General features: G+C 30.4%; 1 protein-coding gene across 1 annotated transcript in view; it reads right to left on the bottom strand.

Annotated features, from left to right (window-relative positions):
- LOC119684205 (neuroligin-3) overlaps positions 1-25,919 on the bottom strand; it is a gene marked incomplete at its 5' end in the record, with an annotated part of 148,770 nt that overhangs the window by 28,144 nt on the left and 94,707 nt on the right. Inside the window, 1 exon segment of the mRNA XM_038098196.1 lies at positions 4,218-4,683. Within this exon segment, the coding sequence (XP_037954124.1) occupies positions 4,256-4,683 (428 nt within the window). The 3' untranslated portion in view covers positions 4,218-4,255.

Here is a 25,919-nt window from a genome sequence, read left to right as displayed (position 1 = left end):
GTTAAGGGTTCTGGATGGTTTTAGCCCATGGGTTTCTAAATAATACGGTATCACAATGGGCCTATGGGCCTAAGTGGATCCCCCTGGGATCGCCGGTTTAACCTAACCTAACCTAAACAGGTTTGCTCTCTAAGCTGGACAGTAGTTTGCCGTTTCTAACTGAAGTGCATTACATTTTAGTTTCAGTTTCAGTTTGATTTTTTTGTACCCAAAATGGCGTTACATTACCAATGCACTTTAGATTACAGAAATCAGAATCTATACACTGTGTGCAGTACCTGTTAAAGACATCTATTAATATGTTGATCCTAATTGTATTAAGTCAGCAGGATAAGTTGACGAGAAAATTATATCCTTTTCCGTAAGCATTTCAAGATTGAAAACTATATAAATTTGTGTAAATTATAAGCTATACATGTGTGTTAAATATTCTTTATACGAGTTTATATATATTTTTCCCAAAAAATGAAGAAATCTACAGAATTCAATCTACAGGATTTACTATTATTCATTTAGACTGATAAATAATCGATACACTGAAATTTATTAATATTTCTTCGGTCGCCAATAATATTTTTAAGCTCTTCTTTATTGCTATGTGTCATATACCAATTGTAACCACATCTCCAACTATATGCGTATCGCTGCAGAAGAGGTGATTGGCTATCACCGTAGGCAAAGAAACAGCTGGTACGTCCAAGAGTGTCGTGACGCACCGTAGTGATGAGAAGGCGTTATGTGCATTCGAGAGAAAAATTCTTCGAAAGATCTATGGTCCCTTATGCGTTGCCGACGAGTATCGAATTAGATGAAACGATGAGCTGTATGAACTATACCCTGACATTGACATGAGCATGAAAATTCACCTACTTCGCTGGCTTGATCATGTCGTGCGAATGGAAGAAAATGTTCCGGCTAAGTTTTTGATTCGGTACCTGCAGGTGGAAAACGCGGTAGAGGACGGCCGCACCTCTTGTGGAAGGACCAGGTGACCAATGATTTGGGGGCGTCAACTAGCAACTACCAACTGGCGACAGCAAGCAACGAATCGGGCTGGTTGCCGGAAGCTACTCCACGCGGTCAAGGACAACTCACGTCTGTAATGGCCAACTCAGTAAGTAAGTATATGATGAACTGAATTTGATTATTTTTATTGTAATCTTTCATTTTATTATTACTGATTAAGAATTTCATGTCTATGAGAAGAAATCCATTTCAAATAGAAAATTTTGAAATCCAAAAAAATATTTATGAAGTGAATCAAGTTGTTTCGGGTATTGTGAAATATATGCAAAGCTCTATAAACATATGTGTGTAGTGCAAGCGTTCTAGAGTAAATATGCAGAAATGTTTTCTAGAAACAATAGTGCTGAATTTAGACAAAAATGAATAGTTAGAGTAATTAAGTTCATTTATGAAGCTGTAGTTTAACCGTTAATTTACGAATAACCAACAAATTTTATAAAATTTTTACAAGGCCGCGGTTCAAAGTTGGCAGGGTTCAATTACGGACAGCTGCAGTTCAAAAATTGTATATAGATAATTAAACTAATAGATGCTTCCTAAGACCACTGATGAAGGGTGTATTTGAAACAGCTGTATGATCAGCGTAGAAATTAATTATGAAAGTTACAGCTATTTCAAACAATTTAATGCTGGTAAAACGGCTCAAAAGATCGCAGTAATGTGTTAGGCGATCTTTTACTTCTTGATTTTAGATTCGAATTTGTTGAAAACTCAAGAAAACTTTAAAATTATGTAAGTTCAGATGTGTACAGAAGGGTTTGCCATGCAAGAAGAAAGGCTGCGGTTGTGTTCATTATCGCATTACGGCAATGTTTGCGGTTGAGTTTTTATGTACATTTTTTATGAAATTTTATTTTTTTATTTTACTTCAGTTCTCGAGGTTCTTTGTTGTACTTGCGACTTCTACTTTAGTGAAATTTTAATAGTTTAAAATAGTTTCCCTCCTTTATTTTGTTTTGATCCTGTTTTCAAGTTATAATGCAGAAACAATGCAGAAACAATGGCGAATTGACAGAGTTATAAGCTGTTTGTGCATACTTAAAATGTGGTGAGGAGGATTGTCCTAATTTCGTACCATTTCCTGTGGTTTTTGCTTGTTTTTGCTCTGAGTTGCTTTCGTTATTTTTTTTTATAATATATAATTTTTATTTATTTCTTTGTAATTCTTAAACGCATAAATGCAAAATTTCACTTTATGTGTACTTTTGAGAGCTTATCGCTTTAGAAAACTCGTTGGCTAAAGTTTTCCAGAATTTCGTTAAAACAAAAAATGTCAACTTGTTGTGTGGCACAAGTACAAACATAAAATTCAATTTCCAACATGTTAAGTGTTCAAACGATAAGAAAGCCTTAAGATACATTGAAGATATTGCAAGCGTTAACTGCATATCTGCAGCTGAAGGAGCGCAGGCAAATCGAATCGAAAGCCACTGCCTCTAGAGTGCAGGCAAGCATGACAGATAAGCAGATCTAGTAGCGTGTACCCAACCAACCAGAAAGGTAACAACGTAGATAAATACATACTGAGACAGCAGACTATGCAGAGGAACCGTATCAAATTGAAAGAACTCAAATGCGAACTAAAAAATGGCACAAAATGTTTAAATATTCATTATCCTTGCAACTGCTTGCATCAATTGAATTTTTCATTTTGTTGTTCTTTCTGCAATCCAACTAAACCCAACTCGACACATCCAGATATTGCATCTCAGCCCTCAACACAGCTCGTGCAGGAACCGTACAGCTCGTGCAGGAACCGTACAGCTCGTTCTAAAAACGTAAAGCAAACAAAGCAGCAAATTATGCCACTGAAGGGATACTTTTCTTTTTACTTTATCCTTGTTAATTTTTTAACTGTTCGTACGTATCGTTTTGTGTAATTTTGGTCCTGGAGTTCTCTTCAATCCTTAACGGCAGGAATTAAAACGTTGCATTAAATTTGTTACAAATTAAGTAGAGGAAATTGGTAAGAAAAAAATTTTAATTGAAATAATGATAACATTTTGAAACTACAAAATTTTAAGTACAAATGTGTTATTCGGGAAGATTGGAAATAAAGTATGAAGAAATGTAATTAAATGAAAGTTTCTTCCTTCATGAAAGCTTGGGAGAGAAGCGGGTATGTATGAGTTAAATTTAAGTTGAAATAATCAACCAAATTCAGTTAAAATTTTCTAATTTTTCATTACTTTAGGAAATTTCTTTTGTGAAGCAATGTTTAAACAGTCTATAATAGAATTTAATAAAATTCCAAAAATTATCTTTCACAGTGACAATCCACTAGTCTAAATATTTGTTTTATGCACATATCAGATATTCAATTAAAAATTTTTTTCTTTAATTATTTTATGTAAAATTAATAATTGATAATTGAAAATGAATTTGATATTAATGTGATTATTCATTTGATATTAATTTACATACTTCACATACTTCATATAAATTTAAAGATTGTTCAGTAACATAAGTTACCGTAAATATTGGACTTGAATGTTAGTCTGTGGTAGTTGACCATAGATAATAGGTTAAACCAATTTGTCAATTTAATTGATGTAGATAGATATGTAAGTAATATTTATATTTTCTTTCTGGAATGAAATCGCCTAGCAGCGGGTACTGCTACCAGAAGAGTTCTATTTTACAAATTTCACTATTGACTACACAAAGCCCTTTAAAGCTTTGTGTATAAGGTTCAGAACTAAATTTAGAGAAAAGCTCTTTATCAGTTCTGGTGACAGAAATTCCATATGAAATAAGTTTCTTCTGTGCGTTGTTGAAGCTGAAGAGCCAGAAAGAATATGCCTAGTAGTCTCCTCATCTTCGATGCATAATCTGCATTCCGAATTCATCATAACAAAATAGATTGTTCGCATTCAACAATATTTTGTTATGAGATTCATGGAGTCCATGAGGGTACTGTCATTAGAATGTAATTATTATCAAATCGTTGGCTATAATATATATATTTAGTTTTAATACGATAAAAGAGTAGTAATGTTCATATACAGAAATATTTTTATTATTTACCACTGTCTTTTTGTTGGAATTTTAGTTTTGTACTTGTAAAATTTAAATTAAAAATTTGAAAATGAAGCTTAAAAAATATAAGAGAAGTACTGAAGCCAAAGTTCAATTTTTCATATACTTTGAGCAGCTAAAAGGATTATAACTATTAAATTGTGTTCACTTACCAAGTCGACTATAAATCTAGTTCGAACACCGGCACCTATCAAACGCGCATCTCATCAATTGCAGCTTGTGGCACTTGCTGCTGTAAGTGCACCCCGCTGCCACTGCTGCTTCCCCCTGCATTTCCACTACCCACTCCAACATTGCCACCATTAGCAGATGTTGTTGTTGTCATGCCAATATTCTCTGACGGCACATGTGCGTGTGCATGTGAATGGTGATGGGAATGTCCTTTAGTTGATGGTGCACTACTGACACCGCTACTGCTACTACCATTTGATGGTGTTTGATCAAGTAGGATGCCAACGCCACTGCAACCTGTTGGAGTTGACGAGGCAGTACGCACTGGAGGACGTGGTGCACGTATGTGATGTTGCATGCCAGAGAGGCCAGTCATAATATTGCCATTTGGCTGATGTTTACTTTGTTGCTGTTGTGGCTGATATTGTTGTTGTTGCTGTTGTGCATCTGAAAGTGAAAAAACAAGACTGTTAATACGAAAAAGCGCTTTAAGTCGATTGCACTTCAATGCAACATATACGATAAACAGCTTGTTAAACCAGCAAAGATCCTGTTGCATATATGTATGCACATTTAAATTCTAAGAATATGCAAATGTTACTATGTATGCAAATTGCATTTGCCATTTAACACTTCTGCGCCACTACACACTACTTGCACTTTATGAGATACTTTTATGTGTTTTAAATGTTGCAATGGTGCAATGTTCTCGTTAGTGACTATTTTGTGTTTTTGAAAAGTATTGTGATACTCTCTCATTTTTTGGAAGATCTGAAGATAATCATACTAAAAACTCCTACCTAATATATTTCTCCTATTACGTAAATAAGTGGAATACCGCCGGTATATGGGTTTCATAAAAAAATTTTAAAGACTGGAAAATAAATGATTTATTCTAAAACCTTTTGAAATTGACCTTTGATGATATATGAAAACTTTAGGAGGTCTTAATTAGAGATTAAGTTGAGACAATAAAAGTCAGTTGATCATTCTTTAAGTGTTTAAGCTATTTTAATAGATTATAAATAATATTATATAAATAATTCTAATAATAACAATTATTATTTTATGCTTCCTATACGCGGGTGGTTTCTTTAGTGAATAAAATTTTCTGTAAATAGAATCAACAAAAAGTTTCTTTGGTGTCGTTTTTTTACTATTGACATAGTCGAGAAAATTTTAGTTTGATAATTAATTTGCGTTGGAGATGAAGGAGATAATTTTTTGAAAATGTATATTTGCGATGTCCGCCAGCGTCTTTAGGTTGTAATCGATTCTCTTAATCTTGTTAGGCATGGGCATTTGAAAAGAAATTGCCTAGTTAGTTCTATATTTTCTTTTTTTTTTCTACAGTTTCTATATATCTGATTAAAAGGCATACCCAAATTTTCAGCTTATGTGTATATTAGCTAGTAACCTGTCAGTAACACCGCAGGGTTCACCACAACAGATACTTTCCAGATACAATAAACGAGATTTCAAAGAAATGTTTAATATATTTTAAGCACAGTCTTTGAACATTAAGTCTAACTGTCTATTTTGAGAATCTCGACGAAGTTTTTTTAATGACACAGTTCTAACAGAAACTAGTCCTCTACGGTCTACTTTAATTAAAGAGTGTAACATGTCAAATGAGATTTTTTAAACGGTTCTCTAATCGTTCATAAACTGGTTTGACTGTACTCGTACATGATTAGCCGAGCCATGCAGACGGTAAGATAGATGGTTTACCCTTAGGGTATGTCATTTAATTTGAAAAAAAAATTGATTAAACTGGGGCCAGTCATAGTTTGCTGCAAACTGGTTCCAAACTAGTCTCAGAGTTGTCTGATTTCTTACATTGATGATTATGTGAAAAACATTTAAGAACTGGAGAAACGTTATAATATTACAATATATGTGTTTTTATTTTAAAATTTAATTAAATAAAATGTTATTTTGGTTAAAATTAAAAATAGCTTGACTTGCGTTGTGAAGTAAATCGTTGCTACTTAACAATCTGATACGTGTTAGTTATTTAATAGTAACTTGATTGGCATTTAATTCTTATTTGGAGCACTTAATTATTAGAATTAAATGTTTGCTTTACATATGTACGTTCAGTGCATGCAAATAACACCAACGAACAAACGAAAGCGATTATTTTTGAAAAGCAAACAAAAGTACGGAAGATGCTGACGCAATGCAAATAAAGCAAAAGCAAACGCAAAAATATAAACAAATGCAATAGCAAATCAAATTGAAATTTACATACATTGGAAATTAGTTCCAAGGCTGCAAAAGTGCAGTAGAATTGAAAATAGTAGCAGAGAGGCAATAACAATCACTGACAATGACGTTGGCAGCAACATTTGCAGCATACCTAGTTAATGAGCCTTATTGCATTGTTGAAGTGCTCGCACTGACAGTAGCAGTAGCAGTAATAGTAGCCTGCTTCCAGTGGTAGCAACAACAACAACAACAACAACAACAACGAAGGCAGAAAGTGATATAGCAGCGCAAATAGCAAATAATGAAAATGTCCATGATTGTTATGTATGATTATTTGTATGTGCATTTGTGTAAAGCCTATTTGTGTGCGTTATATTGGCAGTTGCGTGTGTGTGTGCGTTGTGTGTTTTCTTAATTTTGATCGAGTTCTGTATGTTCGATTGTCGAAGGAAAAGCTATAATAGTACACGAACTCATATTTATGCAATACAAACAGGCGGCTTAAATGTGTTAAAACGGTTGCTAGTGTTGGTGCTGAGATAAACAAGTTGTGCAATTATGTACACATATTCTCCTAAAAATGGGATCGTATTTAATATCTAAAAAGTTTATTAAATGATTTTCATTAAAAAAATTTATAACAATTATAAATTAAATCAAATTTTAGTTGCTTTGTTTTTTTTCCTCTCATTTAAAAAACAAAAACCAAAATACATTTTATCAACATACATATTTCCTGAGCATCTTGGGAGTCACTATAACTGTGGACCACTATAAGTTCGACGTTTGTTATGAACTTTGTTTATGAACCAGCGTAAACACCAAATATAACGTCAGTCTAACTATTCAACAAAGAATTAGAGAGAAATAAAGCTATTTTTCGACAAACAGAAATCACGCTTTACAAGTTTCTTATCAGGCCTGTCCTGCTGTATGCTCCATAAGATTGTACAATTACCATGACTAATGAGAGACATTAGCAGCATTTGCCAGAAAAATTCGGAAGATCGTTGGTCATTTACGTGTTAGCAACGAGAACTGAATTAGATGGGAGGATTAGCTGTATGAGCTACACCGCGATATTAACATAGTTAAGCACATAAAAGTTTAGCGGTTTTGCTGATTTAATCACGTCATAAGAACGGAAGAAAATGTTCCCGTTAGAAATTTTTCGATTTGGTACCCTGTGATGGAAAACGTGGTAGAGAAAGTCTGCAAGGACCAGGTGACCAACGATATGAAGGCACTCGGTACTACCAACTGACGACAGCAGGACACTGTTTAAGCTGACTCAGTGGAGACTACAGGATGCGACCAAGAATGACTTACGCTGAAATGATAAACTAAGTAAGAGAGTAAGAATGGCTGCTTTATATATTTATTGACAAATAAAGTGCATTTGAAATTTAAGTGCGAATATGATTATCTTAAACACTTGTATCGAAATTATAAAGGATGTTTTGACCGGTGATCTAGAACATCCAATCGACATGCCTTAAAATCGCGCAAATTGTTGAATTAAAAAGTGTTTTTTTCACCTTTCGATTTTTTTTTTAAAAATAATATTTTTTTTTTTTTTTATTATTATTATATAAATACAATCTGTAAAAGAACATTCAGTATTATTTATGAACATAAAAATAGAAAAAGTGATTTGTAGACATGTGCGGGACACTCAGTAGTAAACACCGCTAAAGATTAAATTACAACTAATAATAATAATGACTAATAATAGTGAGTAAATAGTTGGCTATAAATATTTAATTTCAGTGAGTTTACAATTACGATTCACGTGTTTAGGGTTCTACTTGGCAAGTCCGACGTAGAAAATCTTCTTAGTCGACGTGGATGATTGATATCTGATAGTAGCTCGTGTGCCAGTGGGTTCGGGTGATTTGATAGTCTTATACGATAGTTTTTGCTGACTGTTTGTATTGTTTCAAACACTGATGGGACGTGGAAATCGCGCAGTAAAGTGCTATTTGGAATATACCATGGATTAGCCGCACATAAACGAAGTATTTTTGATTCAAATCTTTGCAATATCGCTATATTAGATTTTGCAGCTGTTCCCCAGATCGAGACACCGTAGGTCCATATTGGTTTTAAAATAACTTTATATAAAAGTACTTTATTGTTCAGTGATAGTTTTGAATTTTGGCAAAGAAGCCAGTGTATGGAGCGCATTTTTAGACCCAGTTGCTTGCGTTTCGTAAATTTATGATGTTTCCAGGTGAGACGCCGATCAAGATGAACACCTAGATTCTTCACGTGATCGGATTGTGGTAGTACGTTAGTATTTAGTATGAAATAATATATTGTGTTCTTATTAAACTACAGAGAGTAAATATTTTTTGTTCATATACAGCATATACTGCATATATGTATATATACAGTATACACACGTTAATCGTTTAAATATGTGAAATTTCTCAGGAAATTATTAATTTCTGTCTGCTTTGTTAACTATTATTAAAAATTAATAAATTGCAATTTTCGAAACTTGTAAAGGAAGGAATTAATTATCAAACTAGAACAAAATACAATTACAATTTTTTTCAACTATTTTGTTATTTTAATTACTATTAGAGTTTTTAACGTTCTTCAATTAACTTTAAACGGAAGCTCTATTGATTCTTGTTAAAGAAAATAAAAATTTACTAAATTCATTATATTTTCATTGCTTTATGTATTGTGGCCTAAGATAGATAATGCTAAAAATAGTCCCAGTATATCTGCCTTTGGAGTTAGTTTTCGTTCGTATTTGTACATGTGAGTAATTCATTTTTGCTAATTATTCTACAAGCACAAATAGAGTCACAGATACGAGTTCTGATTGCAATGCGTGCTATCTTTATTTGAAAGGCATCAATTTGATATATTCATGAAATAGAGTCGGTATAAGCTTCGCAGCAGCTAGAGTAGTAAAAATTACCGCCAATGTATATCTGATGCGTTGTGTTTGTGGTCAAGCGAAAACCGCTTTAGCAAATTAAAATGCAATCTAACTCAGTTACTGTGAGTGCAGTGCAGAGTGCGGAGTGCGGAGTTTGGAGTATGTATAATGCAGTGCCGCATTACGAGTCGCATTGCAACATGTCCTCTGAGTTATAATGCCATTTCCGACAGCCATGAATCCTAATTATCTTCCGTTGTTAGTATTTCGAAATTGCTTTCGATTTGTTATTTTGCAATTTTTGTAATTTTTGCAATTTTTGCAATGTAGCTATCCAATGTGCCATGGCGTGCCATGCCATGCCGTGCCGTGCCGTGGCGGTGACGACACATCAAATGGAGTGCGCCTCAATTCTGTGGTATGTGGCAAAATTTAAGTAATTTAACATTTTTTAGCGTCTGTCATTGTTTAGATGTGATTGATTGTGACACATTTAAAGTCGTCTTTGTGGCAATAAAAATTTCACTTACAAAATGCATAAATTATTTATCGCACATCACTGCGTATGATTGATGTTTCTGTTCGTTTGTAACTCTCCATTTAGCAATTGTAATTATAAGAAGTGAGTATAGCAAATGTATACACGTACTGCTGTGTACGTAATTAGTGCAAATATCTTGCATAAATCAATCTGTAGCAGAATTTTAAATCTATACTTGTTTTGGTTTTAATGTCATGATTGTTATTTTGAATATGTTTGGCACGTGAAGTTTTTTAAAACAATAAATCATACGGCAAACATCTGACAATATAACTTGACTCGAATTTGATTATATTCTTAAAATAATATATTTGTAATATAATATATTACAAACACATGATCGATAGTATTCATTATTTGTTATATATATTTTTAAAAGTGCATATTCCCGTATGCGGTTCTATGCTCCTCCTAGGAGTTAAAGGATACAATATATATATTCCCGTATATTCGTAAATTAACGTAAGAGTTGTACGGTGACCAGCTGCGGGTAGGAAGTGCCGATACACTGTTTTTAACTTCAAATATTCGAATTTTTACTTTTTTGAAGTATATTGCATACAGGTTTAGTTTAGTAAGAATCCCCCTCTAAGCCCTGACAGAACATAAGTCAATGTGAAAAAATTTAAAGAAATTGTTAAGTCAGATTGGTAGCACCTTAACGAGATCAGAACGTTGTATACGTTAGGATATTTTGTAGACACTTCAGGAAAGAAATTTGTAGAGGAAATGGTAATCATCTGGATTACCAGCTGAAGAAGTACAAAATAGGTAAATGGTATTTGTTGCCCTCATTCGTATACTCGACGATGATCATTTGATCCAGATCTAAAATCGGTTGGAGCGTTGACTGTCTATCGTGTTGGAGAGCTTAAGGCATTCAGGCATATATATATGTATATATGTACAATTTTATGTTAATTTCGATGAATTAATCAAGAATATTATTCTTGACGTGAAATTTTTCTTGCAATTAGTGATTCAAAAGGTTTAAAGTGTTTTGAATTGATTGCGATATATGTTTTCTATATTTGATTATATTGACTAAGATATGGGCTAAGGAAATGTTTTCGATAATATAAGTAAAAAGATAGAAACCATTAAAAGATGTTAAGTATGATGAGATAAATATTTTATGTGTAAAATGCTTAAAAATGTGTTCAGTACACACATTTTTCGATAAATGTTTGTACGTACAAGTATCTTTGAGTATTTGAATGTATCTTTTTTGTTACTTAAGTCTGTTGTGGTTGCATGCGCGCTTAATAGAGCGTGGCAACTATTTTGTTAAGTGCGTTCAGTTACCAAAAAATGAAAACGGAAAAACAAATTTTTATTATTTTGCCGAGAAAGAAAATTTTTCAACTGAAATCAACTGAACTTCTATTAATACTTTTTATTTTTTATCTATTTAAATGGGTTTTATTTCAACTTTAGTTTTTTGTGTTTGGTTGCTAAAAACATGTCTGCGTAAAGCTAATCAGACAAACTTCTTTGGGTCTGCTAGGTTTTTATATACAATTAATCGTTTTTTATGCTACCGCAGGTCGTCGCAAGAAAACACCAAGTATTTATTTATTTTTTGTTATAACTTTAATTTGTATATGGAAAAAGTAATTCATATTATTTTTAACCAGCAATTTATTTTATTTGTTACTTCCTCATTTATCTCAGGTTTTTGGAAGTTAATTTTTAATCATAATTTACTGTGAATTTTGCACCAAAAAAGTCTCCATGTAAATATGTGACTTTTTATGATCTGATTCTATAGTTCTTCTGCTTCCTCCCAAAATGGGTTTGCTTCAATAGTTCTGATATGTGCTTTTGTGAATATCTATCCTACTTCCCATAAGTTGTGAAAGTTTATAAAGAATTAAATTATTAGGTATACATTGATCCTAGGTTTTTACCAATTGTTTTAAATAATCTCTTCACTTGCTATAATATAATAAAGCGGAATTTGCTGTCTTAACTTTTCTCAATATCACAAATTTGAACTTCTTAATATGATTATTTTGGAACTTAAAAATAGTATTTTGCAAAAAACTAAACAACCTTTCATAAGTAAGATTCGTGTCCGTTCGTTTTTGACGTACTTTTAATCAGATTTGCTTAGGTATGTAGTAGGAATGTCCAGACTTTGCAATTTTCCAATTCTTTGAATAATTAATTCTTTCAATTAATAAAGATTTTGTACGAGTTTGTGACGATCATCCTTGTTTTGAGTTAAAAATGTTAAAGCCAAACATTTTTTTTCATAAAATTTTGTTAAATACGAATAAATTTTTGTTAAGGCCAATGTATTCCTAAAATTTTTACCATTTTTTTTATCGATAAATTTTAAATTCATTCATATACATGCATGTACGTTCAATGTATATCGGTTTATATTCTTGCTGCCTTCCAAAATTACCATCTGTATTCATTACATTTTTAGTGGACATAAATTCAAGCACGAAAAGTACTTCTTAATCGTGTAAAGATGTGAGTTTAAGGGCACTTAGCTTTTCATATACAAAAAAAAATTTGAACCGAAGGGCATAAAAAGTGACTTAAATATGTGTTAATAAAATATGAAATAATATTAAGGGTGTTATTATAGTTTTCGTAACTAAACAATAACTTAAAATATTGAAAATCAAATTGTAAAAATAATATATTTACCATATGGATATATCTATTCTTTGAAATAACTCTTTTATATATATTAAGAATTGTAAATCTGGCATTTTATCCATTTTTCATAGATAAGGAATTTGAATTAATAATGGAGAAAATGTTAAATTTAGTTCCGTATTACTACTGCATATTGCAAGGTAATATTTATTTTAATTAATTCTAATCACAAGGGCCACAAGGACCCTTGATATAACCATCATGTACGAGAATGGACATAACAAGAAAGTAAATACAAGCTTTCAGTAAAGTAAAGCTACTTACATACAATAAGAAATCTTTAGGTTGTGAATACATTATATAATTATGATAACAAAAACAAAATTAAATATAACTAAATATATAAATTTATAGGTAAAACTACTTTAACTAATTTTTTTCCTACCGATTTCATTGCATATTTGATTTTAGTTTCTTTGTTTCTATTATCTTTGTAAATATCCTGAAATAAATAAAAACCATTCATCTATTTAGAACTCTATAATATCTTATGTTATCCAAGACAACCGGAAGGAAATTTTACGAAATTTCACTAAGCAGATATTAAAGCTCTCGTACCGTACTGATATAGTAATGAACATGATAAGTATTTTTTAAATACGCATAACAATTCCTTTTTGATTTTTATGAAGAGAAAAACATTATGTGAAAGTGTGATAAACAAAAAAACTATTCACTAAACTGGCATGAAAGAACAAAATTGAAGTCACTGACTCGCAAAAAGTTAAACATCATTGGATATGTGACAATGTATCTTTTCTAAGTCGTTTCCATAAACAAAAAAGTGATTGTATGAAGATATAGATAGAATGTACTCGTATGTATGTAAAATTATAAAACAAACCACGGTCATCAGCACGCAGAAAGTGTATCTAACGAACCCAAGATACTTTGCATAAATATTTCAGCTTTACATCGTGCTTTGTAAATTGATTTTAGCCATGTTTTTGCTAGCAAGGATAGCTGATTTTAACTCCTGATATTTTTTTGCCGTGCTATTTTTTTCATCATTTTTTTTATTCATAATAATTTTTATAGAATTTTTTCCACATGATTCCAATAAAAGCACGTTTATATGTTATAATTTATGTGATTCTTATTTCCCTTATTTTTCTAGTTGTTTTTATTATTACTATGCCCTTCGCACACATTGTGAGAAATAGGTATATTAAGTTAGTCGAGCTGTTTATAATGCGGTGCAGGAATTATTATAGACTCCATCGGGTGTATATATGATGTAGTTGTGGGTGGTGTAGTTGTTGGTGTCTTAGTTTGTTTCATCTTTGGCTGTATTACAGAGTATTATTTTTTTTTTAGACCTGATATGGCAACACTATTTCATTGAAATATGTCCAATAAAACTCTTCAAATCACGATCCAAAGTATCGTGTTTAGTTTACGGCTTGTCATCTTACTGTATGGATCGTTTAACAATCGCCGAACATGTTAAAATTAAAAAAAATATTATAAAAATGATAATTCTGTAGGCACTGTTCTCATCGAATTTATTTCAGTGATGAGTCAATCGAAGCCAGTAAAATATTTAAGTAACTGTCCAAGGACCACAATATCCACAAAACATCACTATAAGTTATCGCATTTAGTGTGGATATGTAATAGGCCCGTAATTTTAGAAAATGATGAAATCGTTATACAAACTAAGTATTCCATTTGCTACTTTCGTAATCACATGATTACCAATTATTTTTTTTGGATAGAATTTCGTGGTACGAATGTGAAAGTATATGGTTTCAAAAGCAGAGTGCTATATTTCACACCACACAAAATAGATTTGTTGATATGAATTGGCCACGAATATTTGTAATCGCTGGACTTGTTTTTATGGATATCTCTCAAAGGAACATGTTTATGTGGACAATCTCCAAACTCTCAACGCTATTTCAGTTAGGTATCGACAAGTCATCGAAAACTTTGTGAAAAACGTTCAGAATTTTGAGATGCCCCGTTAAGGGAGGACAGGGTCCACACATTGTATTGAAATAAAAGTTTGATCAAAATTTCAGCCACAAGTTTGTTTTACTTACATTTACTTTTACAAACAAAGAATGGAAAACGATGTATTGTATTGTTGCCAAATAATTGAAAAATTAGGACAATACCTAAGATAAAATTATTAAATTGTATTCAGATCGTTACAGATTTGAATATAATTGCTGTACAAAATGTCGGCTCAGATATATGGTTTATTATAAAATATTCATTTATATGTTCATGTTCTTATCAAATTTGTATACTAAATATAACAACTGATATTATATATCACTATTAAAAACTGATTCAAGGAATAACAATTAAGTTTAAGTTGCACGAGGACAGGAGGAAAGCTTTGAAACAAGTCGATGTTTGGGAATTTTAATAGCTTTAATATTTTTATAAGTATACTATGTTATATATTGTATATAATATTTTAATTCTTGATGAAAAGTATTTTCACTTTCCAACATAATATTTTTATGTTAATTTTTTTTTGCCGAGAGTGATGCGTCTTTATGACGAAAATTATCTATTTAAAAGTTAGAATAGTTCGAATAGCAAAAAAAGACAAGGACAAAAATTTTATTTTTAATTTATTGAAGTTTGACTGACCAAAAACGCTGTTTCGAGTATTGCTTAGTACTTATCATCAATGCTTTTAGGAAATATTCGAATTTCTTAATTAGTTTTTAGTCCGTATATAATTTGTTTGGACTGCAAGGGCCAGGATTAAAACTCGTGCCTGTCATTTTTTTATTTTATTTAATTAAATTTCAATAACGTTGTGCGAAAGGTGTTTAACTTTCAGGAAAGCCAAACCCAATATTCGTTACTTATGTTTACTTTTTATGTTGATAATGATTTTCATTTCCGCTGCAAAGGACTTCGCTTATCAAATCTACTAGTAATTTTTATGAACTGAATTTTGCCTGTCATAGAAGTGTCAGCAAAAATCATTTACGCTTCATTGTTTTTGTTTCGATTCAGATTTAAGTAAAGTTATAGTTAAGTTAAGCGGTTATTTAGAGGCAGGAAGGCGTTAACTCTTGTGTGAAATCGCAACGTTTTTACTTTAGGCCAAACATTCATGCCAAATTATTACATCTGTACGCGTTTATACTCGTACTTATGCTGACATAAGTCCATGTATCAATCCTACATCAAAGGATTACAATTTCCATTTTGAATAACTTCTTGTACTTCAAACAGTTTTTATGTGTTTCATTTCATTATAAATAAATCGAAAAATCTAAGAGATACAAAAAAGTTTCATTAAAAGATGCAATTTTTTACTCTCAAATTGAATTGAACTGGGTTTCAGCATTGAAACTCACTGAGGCGTATAAGTAATATTAAATTTATTATTTTTTAAAATATTTTTCAGAAATCCTTTTTATGATTTTTACATGAGTAACACATAAAAATTATAAATGAATAATATAAATATTCTATTTGGAAAGAGGGTAATACTCGCACAGAAGATACTCTGTGTTTGAATTTTATATAAGAAATATAAAATATTATATTACTTATTTTCATATACTATTTCAATATAATATAAATAGCTTTTTTGAAAGCAGTAAAAGCTTCGTATTTTATTTACTTTAAATAATAAAAAGAAATAGAGTTATGGGTACCATAAAGGATGAAGAAAATGGCAAATGAGGTCTTCTTTCAATTGAGAATGCTACTCAAGTTAAATAAAAGAAGGGAGGTTATACTAAGATTCTGTGATGTTTGCAAATAGAGGAATTATTCTAATCAATATGAAAAGAGATACATATATATAAAAAGATATAGTAGCGTAAATTAGACAGAAGTGTAATTGAATAATTTGAATGCAGCATTTCTGTATAAAATTTTTAAATGGCATAAAAGTATTTTATAAACTAATATTATTCATAATAATAATGGACAACAAATTGTTTTAAAAAGGTGAACAATACGACATATGTGAAATGGGTAAGTGTCCTATATTATAGATATAAATATGTATATATATTTATTAATAATATACTTATATAATATATATATAAATCTTTCACAGTTAAGTAAGAAAAATGTGCGAACATAAACGTCAAGTACGTATTTGGGTCAGTTGGTTAAGGTGCGCTGACTCTGAGCTTCACTCAAAAAATTATTTACGAATAATTGAATACAAGAATTATTTCCAAGACCACTGATGATGGGTATTTGGCAATACTCGAAACAGTTGTATGGTCAGCCAAAAATCCAATTAATTAATATAATATAAAATGAATTTTTGTTGTTGTAGTTCCCTACTGTTCGAAAAACCTATTTATTTATATAATATATACTTGTATATATATATATTAAGAAGAATATCTATATATATTTAGAATTTGCTGAAAATGGGAACTAAGCTAATAATTATTACAAATAGAATCATTAAAATAAGCACACAAAACCTGGTAGCTTATACTGAAGCCGAAAAAGTATTGAACGATAATGCTCCGAACTGGTGAAAGATAACGCAGCAATGCAAATGAAGAAGTTTGGAAATTTTGTTATCAAAAACAGGATCCACTACAATTATCTTAGCATAGAACATATTATTGCTCGTCTCACTTCTAAAACAATAAGAAAAACAATCTGCAAAATATAAAACGTAGTACTGCAATACATAGCGAATCAGAATTGTAAAAAAGACAATAGATCTACTGGATGCACAGTAATGAAATGAAATAAAAATAGATATGAAAGAGTATCTACCTGAGTATGTGGTATTATCTGCTTCGGTATAAAATAATAATAATAAAATAATAATAATAATAAAAAATAACAATTAACATGCGTTTAGACTTTATTAGTGAAAACGTCTATGTTTCTATATAAAACACACTTTATCACACATATCTAGTGAGATATCATATCATATCATTTGGCTAATGTGGAATTGAAATTCAAATAAAACCATTAAAAAAAGGGTAAAAAAAAACCCACTACGATTTTGATGATATTCTTAGCACTTATATTTTTGTTATAAATCATTTGAAAACTAGTTAGTAACTACATTTGTCGACATTACCTGGTTGGATTCATAAAACCTTAATGTGTAAATCTGAGAAACTGACGATGAACTGATTCATAGACAAACAGAAATTTTAACACCGCACATGAGTCACCTAATTGTGATGGACAATAATAAAATATTTATGTGGTTTCTGAAGTCTCCATCACAGCAGTATAAGTATTTTGACAAACCTAATAGAATTACGAATTAATAATAAACGTCTTAAAATATATTTAAATAAAAAATTTTATCAGCAGTTTAAACTGCAAACAGAATTCGATTAAAACTCTTAGCAGATATACGAATGATATTTTGACTTAGATTATTATGTATAGTATGTACAATGAACTCATTTGCTGCATTAGAGTTTTGAGCATTATTTTCAACTCTGGCATATCATTGTTTTCTGAGCTTGTTTGTGGTTCAATAGTGATAGTTTGTCCATTAGAATATGTTCGAGAGGTGGAAACGGTTTTTGTTGAAGCTGCCTGTATACTTCACAGACCTTGTAATTAGGGGAGTGATTTCCGTTGCATAATACGAATTTTACTTCATTGTCGACTACATTACGAACACTCTGTCAAGTGATTTCCAGGGCATTTTACACACAGACGTGCGTTCGATTATAGTAATGACAATATATGTAGTATATATCTAATATATGTATTTAATTAGTAGGTTCTGTTGAGTAATTATTATCTTAAGAACTGGGAGTTAATAAAATGTTTTTATTTTGAAAACTTTTTTTATACTTTATCATTTTATTGAAAAGGCATTCATTTTTATGTTTAATATGCTTAATTTCATAATTGAGAGTAAATAAAAAAATTAAAACAATATAAATTTAATCGTCATTTTTAACAGATAAATCGTTTTATTACTTCACAATTTTTTGCTACTATTATTTGTTGATTTAAGTGATTGGAAATTGTCAGCATAAAGGTATAAAAATAGTTTCACTAAGCCAAAACTTCATATAAGAATTCTTAAATTAACCTATCCATTCTAATGTCAAAAAAAAAAAATTATTTATAAAAAAAAAAAAATAAGTTCGTTAAATGTAATTTGCTAAACAAATCTTTATGTCCAATCAAATTTGTTCAAATTGAGCAGATATATTTTCTCACACCATTTTTATTTGTTTTTGCACGACATACCTAGACTATTGTGTGTTCTACAACCAAGAATATCCAAGGATATTAGGAAAGAAATGGTGGATGCCTCATAAATGTAGCATATTTTCATATAAATTGAAGTCATTGACTTTTTATGATAATAAAGTCGGGCACCTATAAGAGTAATACATACTTGTGCGAAAGGTAATTTCAGCAAGAAAAAACTGTAATAATTTAATGCATATTAAAATATGTAATATATTTAAATGTATATATTTAATATATATAAATATGAAAATTTTATTGAAACCTTTATCACAGGTGTGATTATTTATGTTTACTTCAAGGACCCTATAAAAGAATCATTCCACATTAGTAATGTCGATATTTTTATTCCTGCTCGCTCTGTTCTCCTCTGTTAAACAAGTTCATTTGTTTTCTAATACATATTGAGTAAAAAGTAGATTAATCATAACTTTAACGGGTGGTTAACACCTGTGTTTATGTAATACAAATCGATATTTTAAATTTTTTATAAAAGCTTTTCCTCGTCTTCTCCAACGAAATAATAGGCTTTCTGAGATCTTTTCTTATAATAAGAAAAAAATAAGACTTCCAAGTAATTGAAAAATTACTGATGGTATTTATTTCTGGATATCACATAAGATATTATGACAAACTCGATCAACTATTGGAAGGTGACACAATAATCAAGCACATAAAAAAGCAACGCTTAAAATGGATAGAAAACGTTGTGCTAGAAGAAAGAGCAGCAGCCAAAATCTTTGAGAATGAAGTTAGGACAGCGAGGAGAAAAGGAAGCCCGATAAAGAGATAGAATGACAATGTTCGATAAGATCTGAGAGATATGAATGTTTTTAACTAGAAGATAAAAGCCAAAAATAGAGAAGAATGGAGAAATGTTGTAAAACAAGCTTAGGTGCTACATGGACTGTATAGCTAAGGATGATGATGATTTATGTAATGATGATGGTATTAGCTTGAAACTACTTAACCATAAACAAAGCTGAATAATAAAATATTTTAGTAAATCTTTTTCCAAATACAATATATATTAAATAATATCAAATATTCTAAATATACATAAGACTCCATAACATCTATTTATACTTTATTAAAATTTTATTTGTTGATCTGTTTTAAGATAAGCATTTAGTAATAAAAATTTTATTGAAAAGTAATAAAAAGTCAAATAATTAAAATTTAATTAATTTTTTTTTTTATAAAAAAATGGAAGCAACGTAACATCTTTACGATTTTCCTGCATTTCCGCGTACTCTGAAGGAAGTTTGTGTAATAAAAGAAGAATCAGTTTCGTAATAACAAAGTTGTTTTGTTATTAGGTAATTTGGTTGTTCTGTAATGCTGAAATACAACAATACAACATTGCAATGATTGGGCAACTGAACAATACACCAGTTCACGTTAAAGTATTTGATAAATTTGGTTTTGGTCCACGAACAACGTTGTTTAAATGAAAATCACTCAACCAAATTTGTTAGCTTTTTTCCGCTGGATTTCGGGAATTCTGTTTTTCGTACTGCCAGTGCTGCCGAGTGCTGCTGGTGGTGCTGTATAGTTGTAGTATTTTAGTTAAATTTGATATGTACATATTTATGGAATCAATATATACTAAAATACAACCATTCAAAATATTGTATCGCAGTTGCCCCTCATCCGTCGTGTAAACAGCGTACCCTGCTATCGTCAAGGAAAAGTCAAGTCCGTTGACCTAAGTCAACAACATTGCAGAAATGTTTTTGTTACGTCCAGCCCTCATTGCTGTTTATTTTGGCAATATTAGTTCAATTTAGATTTTTTCGCGTACTGTACGCGTTCATTTCAGGTTTACAAGTGTGTTGTAAATTGAATTTTCCATGCCAAGTACTGGATGAAATGTGTATAATGAGTTATAAAAGAGCTAACAGACGAATGTATGGATATATTCAATATAAATTTGCACTATGCGTACAGCTGTTCGTTAAAGTGGTTTGAAAATATTATATTTGTTTTGAGTTTCAGAGCCAATTGATTTCTGATTTTTTTATATGTAGACAGGTAAATAATTTTTATACTAAAATCAAATTGTTAAGTAAAATTTTCGGTTAAAAACTCAAAAGCCATTGCAAAAACATAAAAGCCATTGATATTAGAAATTAAGTTATTGTTGCAGTTTTCAGAAAACTATATAATATTTAAAAGAAATTTTGTTTTAAAATATTTTAGCAATCTTATAGATTTTTAACAGAGCTTTTAAAATTATTCCCGGTAGATATGTATGGCATCTTTTACATGAGTTGTGTTGTTAAAGAATATATATTTCATTGGAACCAAATAAAATATTACTTAAAGTATTATGAGAATATAAGTTTCTTATATTGGACATGATATTGAAGCGGAAATAAAAATCGAGCAGCAAGAAACTAAAATATCCATGGGTTGTGACATTCAGGCCAATGATTACTTTTTAGAGTGGTATCATTCAGTTGAAAAGTGTCGAGTTTTGAGTTTTGTTTTCTCAATATAAATCATATTAAGTAATTTTTACTTGGATAGAAATATAAATAAATTATAGTTTTACAGTTGGTGTAGAATACCTTTTAAATTACATTTAATGAACTTTAAACTGATAAAAGGCTTATACAAAATAATCGCCACTTACAGGGTCCATTGGTTCTAAGACTAATTGTTTGCGAAGTCGTACGGCAATATAAAAAATTTTAATTAATTTAAACCGCTAATTTAACCCAAATCAACTACAAAAATGATTATAAACGTCGTTATCAAAGTCGATGTCAGTTACAATTACACATAAAAAAATTTAGTTTGGTCTGATAAATCTTATAATGATGTACAAAAAATTTGAAGTAAGTCTTTTGAGATATTGGAGAATAATGGATTTATAGTTTATAGTTTCAACAGTATAATTTAACGTACAATTTTTAAATAAATTTATCCATAACAGAGTTGTGACTGCTTTTAATTCATGGCCTGTTATATACACATATACACATAAATGTTACTCTTGTGAATAAAATTACATATATAACATATACATATATACATATACATATATCTTAAGCTATATTTAAAATGAATTCATTCGTACTTAAGAAAGTTATTGCGTTTTTTATCTAAGTTGGCAAAAAAACATATTTGAAAACTTGTTTTACTATGAAAGCCAAAACTTATCTGTCATCTAAATTATTTATAAGAATTTTCCATTTTATGAAAGATATAAATATACAAAAATTTAATTAATTTATTTCCTGCACATATATTTTTACATATTTTTTTATTTAAAATTATGTTCAATGAGATAATTATGATGGAATTTAATTTAATCTACACACTTATATAAAACTATTTTTGATAACGAATGTAAAAATTAAAATTTTGGAATTTAAAAATGATTTTATTTGTCTTGCATTACCATTTCGTTTATCAAAAGGCACCTCCTTTGTTATTTTCCATCTTTAGGAAGTAGATTTATAGAAAACTATAATAAGCATCGTTCTATATAATCCAATTACCTTGTTCATATCTTGAGATTGTCAATAAATATATTTCACATATCTGTAATGTTTTGCTTTTTCACCTGTCACATGTTATTAAATTTCACTACCACCTACCAATCAACTAATATTAGTTCTAAGTTTTTTTCTGTGTGCTATTCAAGGAAATATTGACAAAATAATTAATTGATTATATCAGAATAAAAGATACTCAACAAGCTAACATATTGTACTATGTAATCAAGAAGTCAGTTTCGCGTGCCAACCAGCTGCACATACAATTGCACATACAATTGCACCAGTTTCTACATCCTTCCACATCCTTGCACACAATGCCGGCAGCAGCTTCTTGGCATGCAGTAAAATATGTCTTATGCGATTACATCTTCTTGCTAAAATGCACTTACATACAAATTTTCTGATAAGCTAAAGTAGATTTTACATCAATTTGATTTTATTTGCTGCAATTTGCCACCATTTCTACTACTCTTCTTCCCATCAAGTTATTTAATATAATTTTGATACCATACGCACACATATAATCAAAACGTTCGCAAAGTGATAAAGTATGTTTTTGATCAGCATAAGAAGGGTGAGTCGATTTAGGAATGTCCTACTATATGCTGGACCACAAACTGATCTCTCACTTGATCTAACCGAATTAAACTTTTCGTAGGGATTATTATGAATCTACGCAGATAAAGTGGATTTAAATTTCTTGATTATATCCAGAAGCTCGTAAAACGAATATAATTGCCGAAAATGAAGTAAGCACATTATAATCATTTTATTTATAACTTATCTACATGCGTGTAGAGTATTAAGGCTTCAGCAAAGCCAAAGATATTTTTATTTTAGTTCTGCGTTTGTTTAAGTACTCGTATTTTCATTTTTTATTTATATTTATTCTCATCAGTCTGCTACGTTTGCCAGTGATTCTCGAAATGTCTTTATGGGTTTTATTTTCGTATAAAAATGAAAAATCTTAAATAAATTTACGCTATCGGCATTTGCTGGGAGCTTTACTTCAAGCACTTGCGTTATAGTAAATATGCATCACTCGTGGCTTTAAATTTGAATTTATCTTCATGCGGCTGTATAGATATTTTTGTATTTCAGCCATTTTAGCCATTTTAGCCATTTTAGCCATTTTAGATGCTTCAGACATTACAAACTCAGCAAATTTTCTGATTAGCTCAATGGATGCTGAAGATTTCATTTATGGCAATTCGAAACGAAATTAGGTCAATTGTGTGTATTGAAACAATTAAACAAATAACTGAAAGGATTACAGACTGGGATTCAAAAACCAAACATGCTTCAAACAACATTAGGGGAATGTAAATGCATAAATTTTGTTTTTGCTGATAATTCCAGCAAATATGGTATAGTGAAATTACTATTAATTTTCGCTATAATTATGTTAAGATACTTTCTTCTAGGCTTCATGAAAGGATTGAAATTTACACTGAAATAAAATACTTCAACTTTATGGTTTATTGAACTACATCTGAACTTATTCCAAAATAGATTGAAACTCGACTGGCAGCGTCTTTCTTTCAATTTATAGGAAATTTAAATAAAATAATATGAGAAATATTAATTTTTATATGCAGCAAGTCCTTATTAATTATTTCTACTTAATATAAAATAAAATAATTTTAATCACCATCAATGTGGTATTCTCGAATGTGTCTAGAGTATTTGGAAATTTTGAACCCAATCGGCAAAATTATATTGCATTATTTTTAGGTTTTTAGATAATATAATAATTTTATGATAAATAAATAATAAATTATTAAAATTATTGAATAGTAAATAATATTGTTTGAAGAATTTTTAATGTGTCTTTAAACACTATTATTGCGTTATTCACTCTTTCATTTAATGGAATTACTAAATGATCTGTTTCGGGTAAAATTTAGATGTATATTGTATTATTGTGTAGGTTACTATTATTTCCATTTCATATTTATTTCCTATGAACACCATTGGGCTATCTTATACTCGTATATGTAGTTATTTGCGAAATATCGGTGTTATATTGTAAACATTTAAATTGTTTCCGAACTATTATATCTGACGGTGACTTATGTACATTGGTTCAGATTTTTTTATTTATTTATTTTATGGCGTCTGTATGCTTAAAACTTTAATTTTTCTGGTCTTATTGGTACGAAGAAAGTGAAGATTCTTTAGAGTCTATTAAATTGTGCAATATATACAGTATATAATGGCCAAAAAGAAACTTTAATTGATTATATTATATCTGTACTTAAGAAGTTAAAGTTAGTCATCACTTTAATAATTTGCTTAAATGAGTCGTATCAATGATTAAAAACTAGTCTTCCTAAATAATAGTAATTGAAATTAAATAATGCAAATGATTTTCCTAGTAGAACGTTGCCGTGACTTTAACAGAGATGTCTTTTTAGGTTTTATTGCTTTCGAAAAAGCTTTGCCACACTGTGGAACATGGCAAACTCATAGAAATTCTGAAGCATTGCAGATTAGATAAAAAGGATATCCGAATAATGGTAGACTTATACTGAAAACCGTACGCAAATGTTTGCATTGTTAGTTACTTCACGCAAGAAGTAGAAATAAAGCGCGGGGTTCACCAAGGGTGCATTCTGTCACCATTACTGTTCAATATATACTCGGAGACTATTTTCAGAGAAGCACTACACGATGCGACAGATGGAGTTATGGTTACCTTATAAACAATATGAGATACGTCGATGATACAATGCTTTTTGCCGATTCAATAGAGGGCTTACAGAACCTTTTAGACGCTGTTGCATTAAAGTGCAGAGAGTACAGCTTAAAATTAAATTGTAGTAAAATCCAATATGGTGGTAAGCAAACGACCTATTTCTAGAGGAAGATTGACAGCATTTGGTTCAGCCATAAAAGGAACCGATAAGTACAATTACTTGGGATGCCAGTTTAATGAGCAATGGGATAATAGTAAAGAAATACGTGTCCGAATTGAAAAAGCAAGGTCTTCTTTTATAAAGACGAAAAACTTGCTGTGTACCCGGCAGCTGTCATTCCCGCTCAGAATAAAAATGCTGCGGTGCTATATATTCTCGTATGCTGAAAATAAGCTGGACAGAAAAAATTACAAATACAGTGGTACTTCGGCGTGTCAACAAAGAGACAGAAATATTGAAGACAGTACAACGTCGTAAATTGGAGTTTTTTGGTCATATTCTGAGGTATCCAGAAAAGTACGGACTACTGAAATTAATCATTGAAGGCAAAATTGAAGGCAGACGTGGCCGTGAAAGTCGAAAGATATCATGGTTGAAGAATTTACGTCAATGGTTTAATAAAAGTACAAGATCACTTATTCCAAGGCACCTAGAAGAAAAAGAATGATTTTACTTCATAATACGGGTGAAGTTATTTTCAGCAAGGTACATCTTTTTACTTCTAAAGAATAATAAATAGGCTATATTGCCTTGATAAATGTAACTCTTAGAAAAAGTCGTTCATTTCAATTATAACAGCAAACCATACATTTCATTGGTTAAGAGCAGTAATGAATCATGAGTTTTGTTGGCACGAATTTTATTTACCTAGGAGTTTTTGGAAAACAAAGCTAAATCATAAAGAAAATTACCTGTGCAACTTGCAGTGAAAGATTTTAAGCAGAATACAGTAGGTGGTGCAC

Source organism: Teleopsis dalmanni, chromosome 2 (assembly GCF_002237135.1).
Source record: "Teleopsis dalmanni isolate 2A chromosome 2, ASM223713v2, whole genome shotgun sequence".
Lineage (NCBI taxonomy): Eukaryota > Metazoa > Arthropoda > Insecta > Diptera > Diopsidae > Teleopsis > Teleopsis dalmanni.
This window is presented reverse-complemented; position numbering and strand designations above follow the sequence as displayed.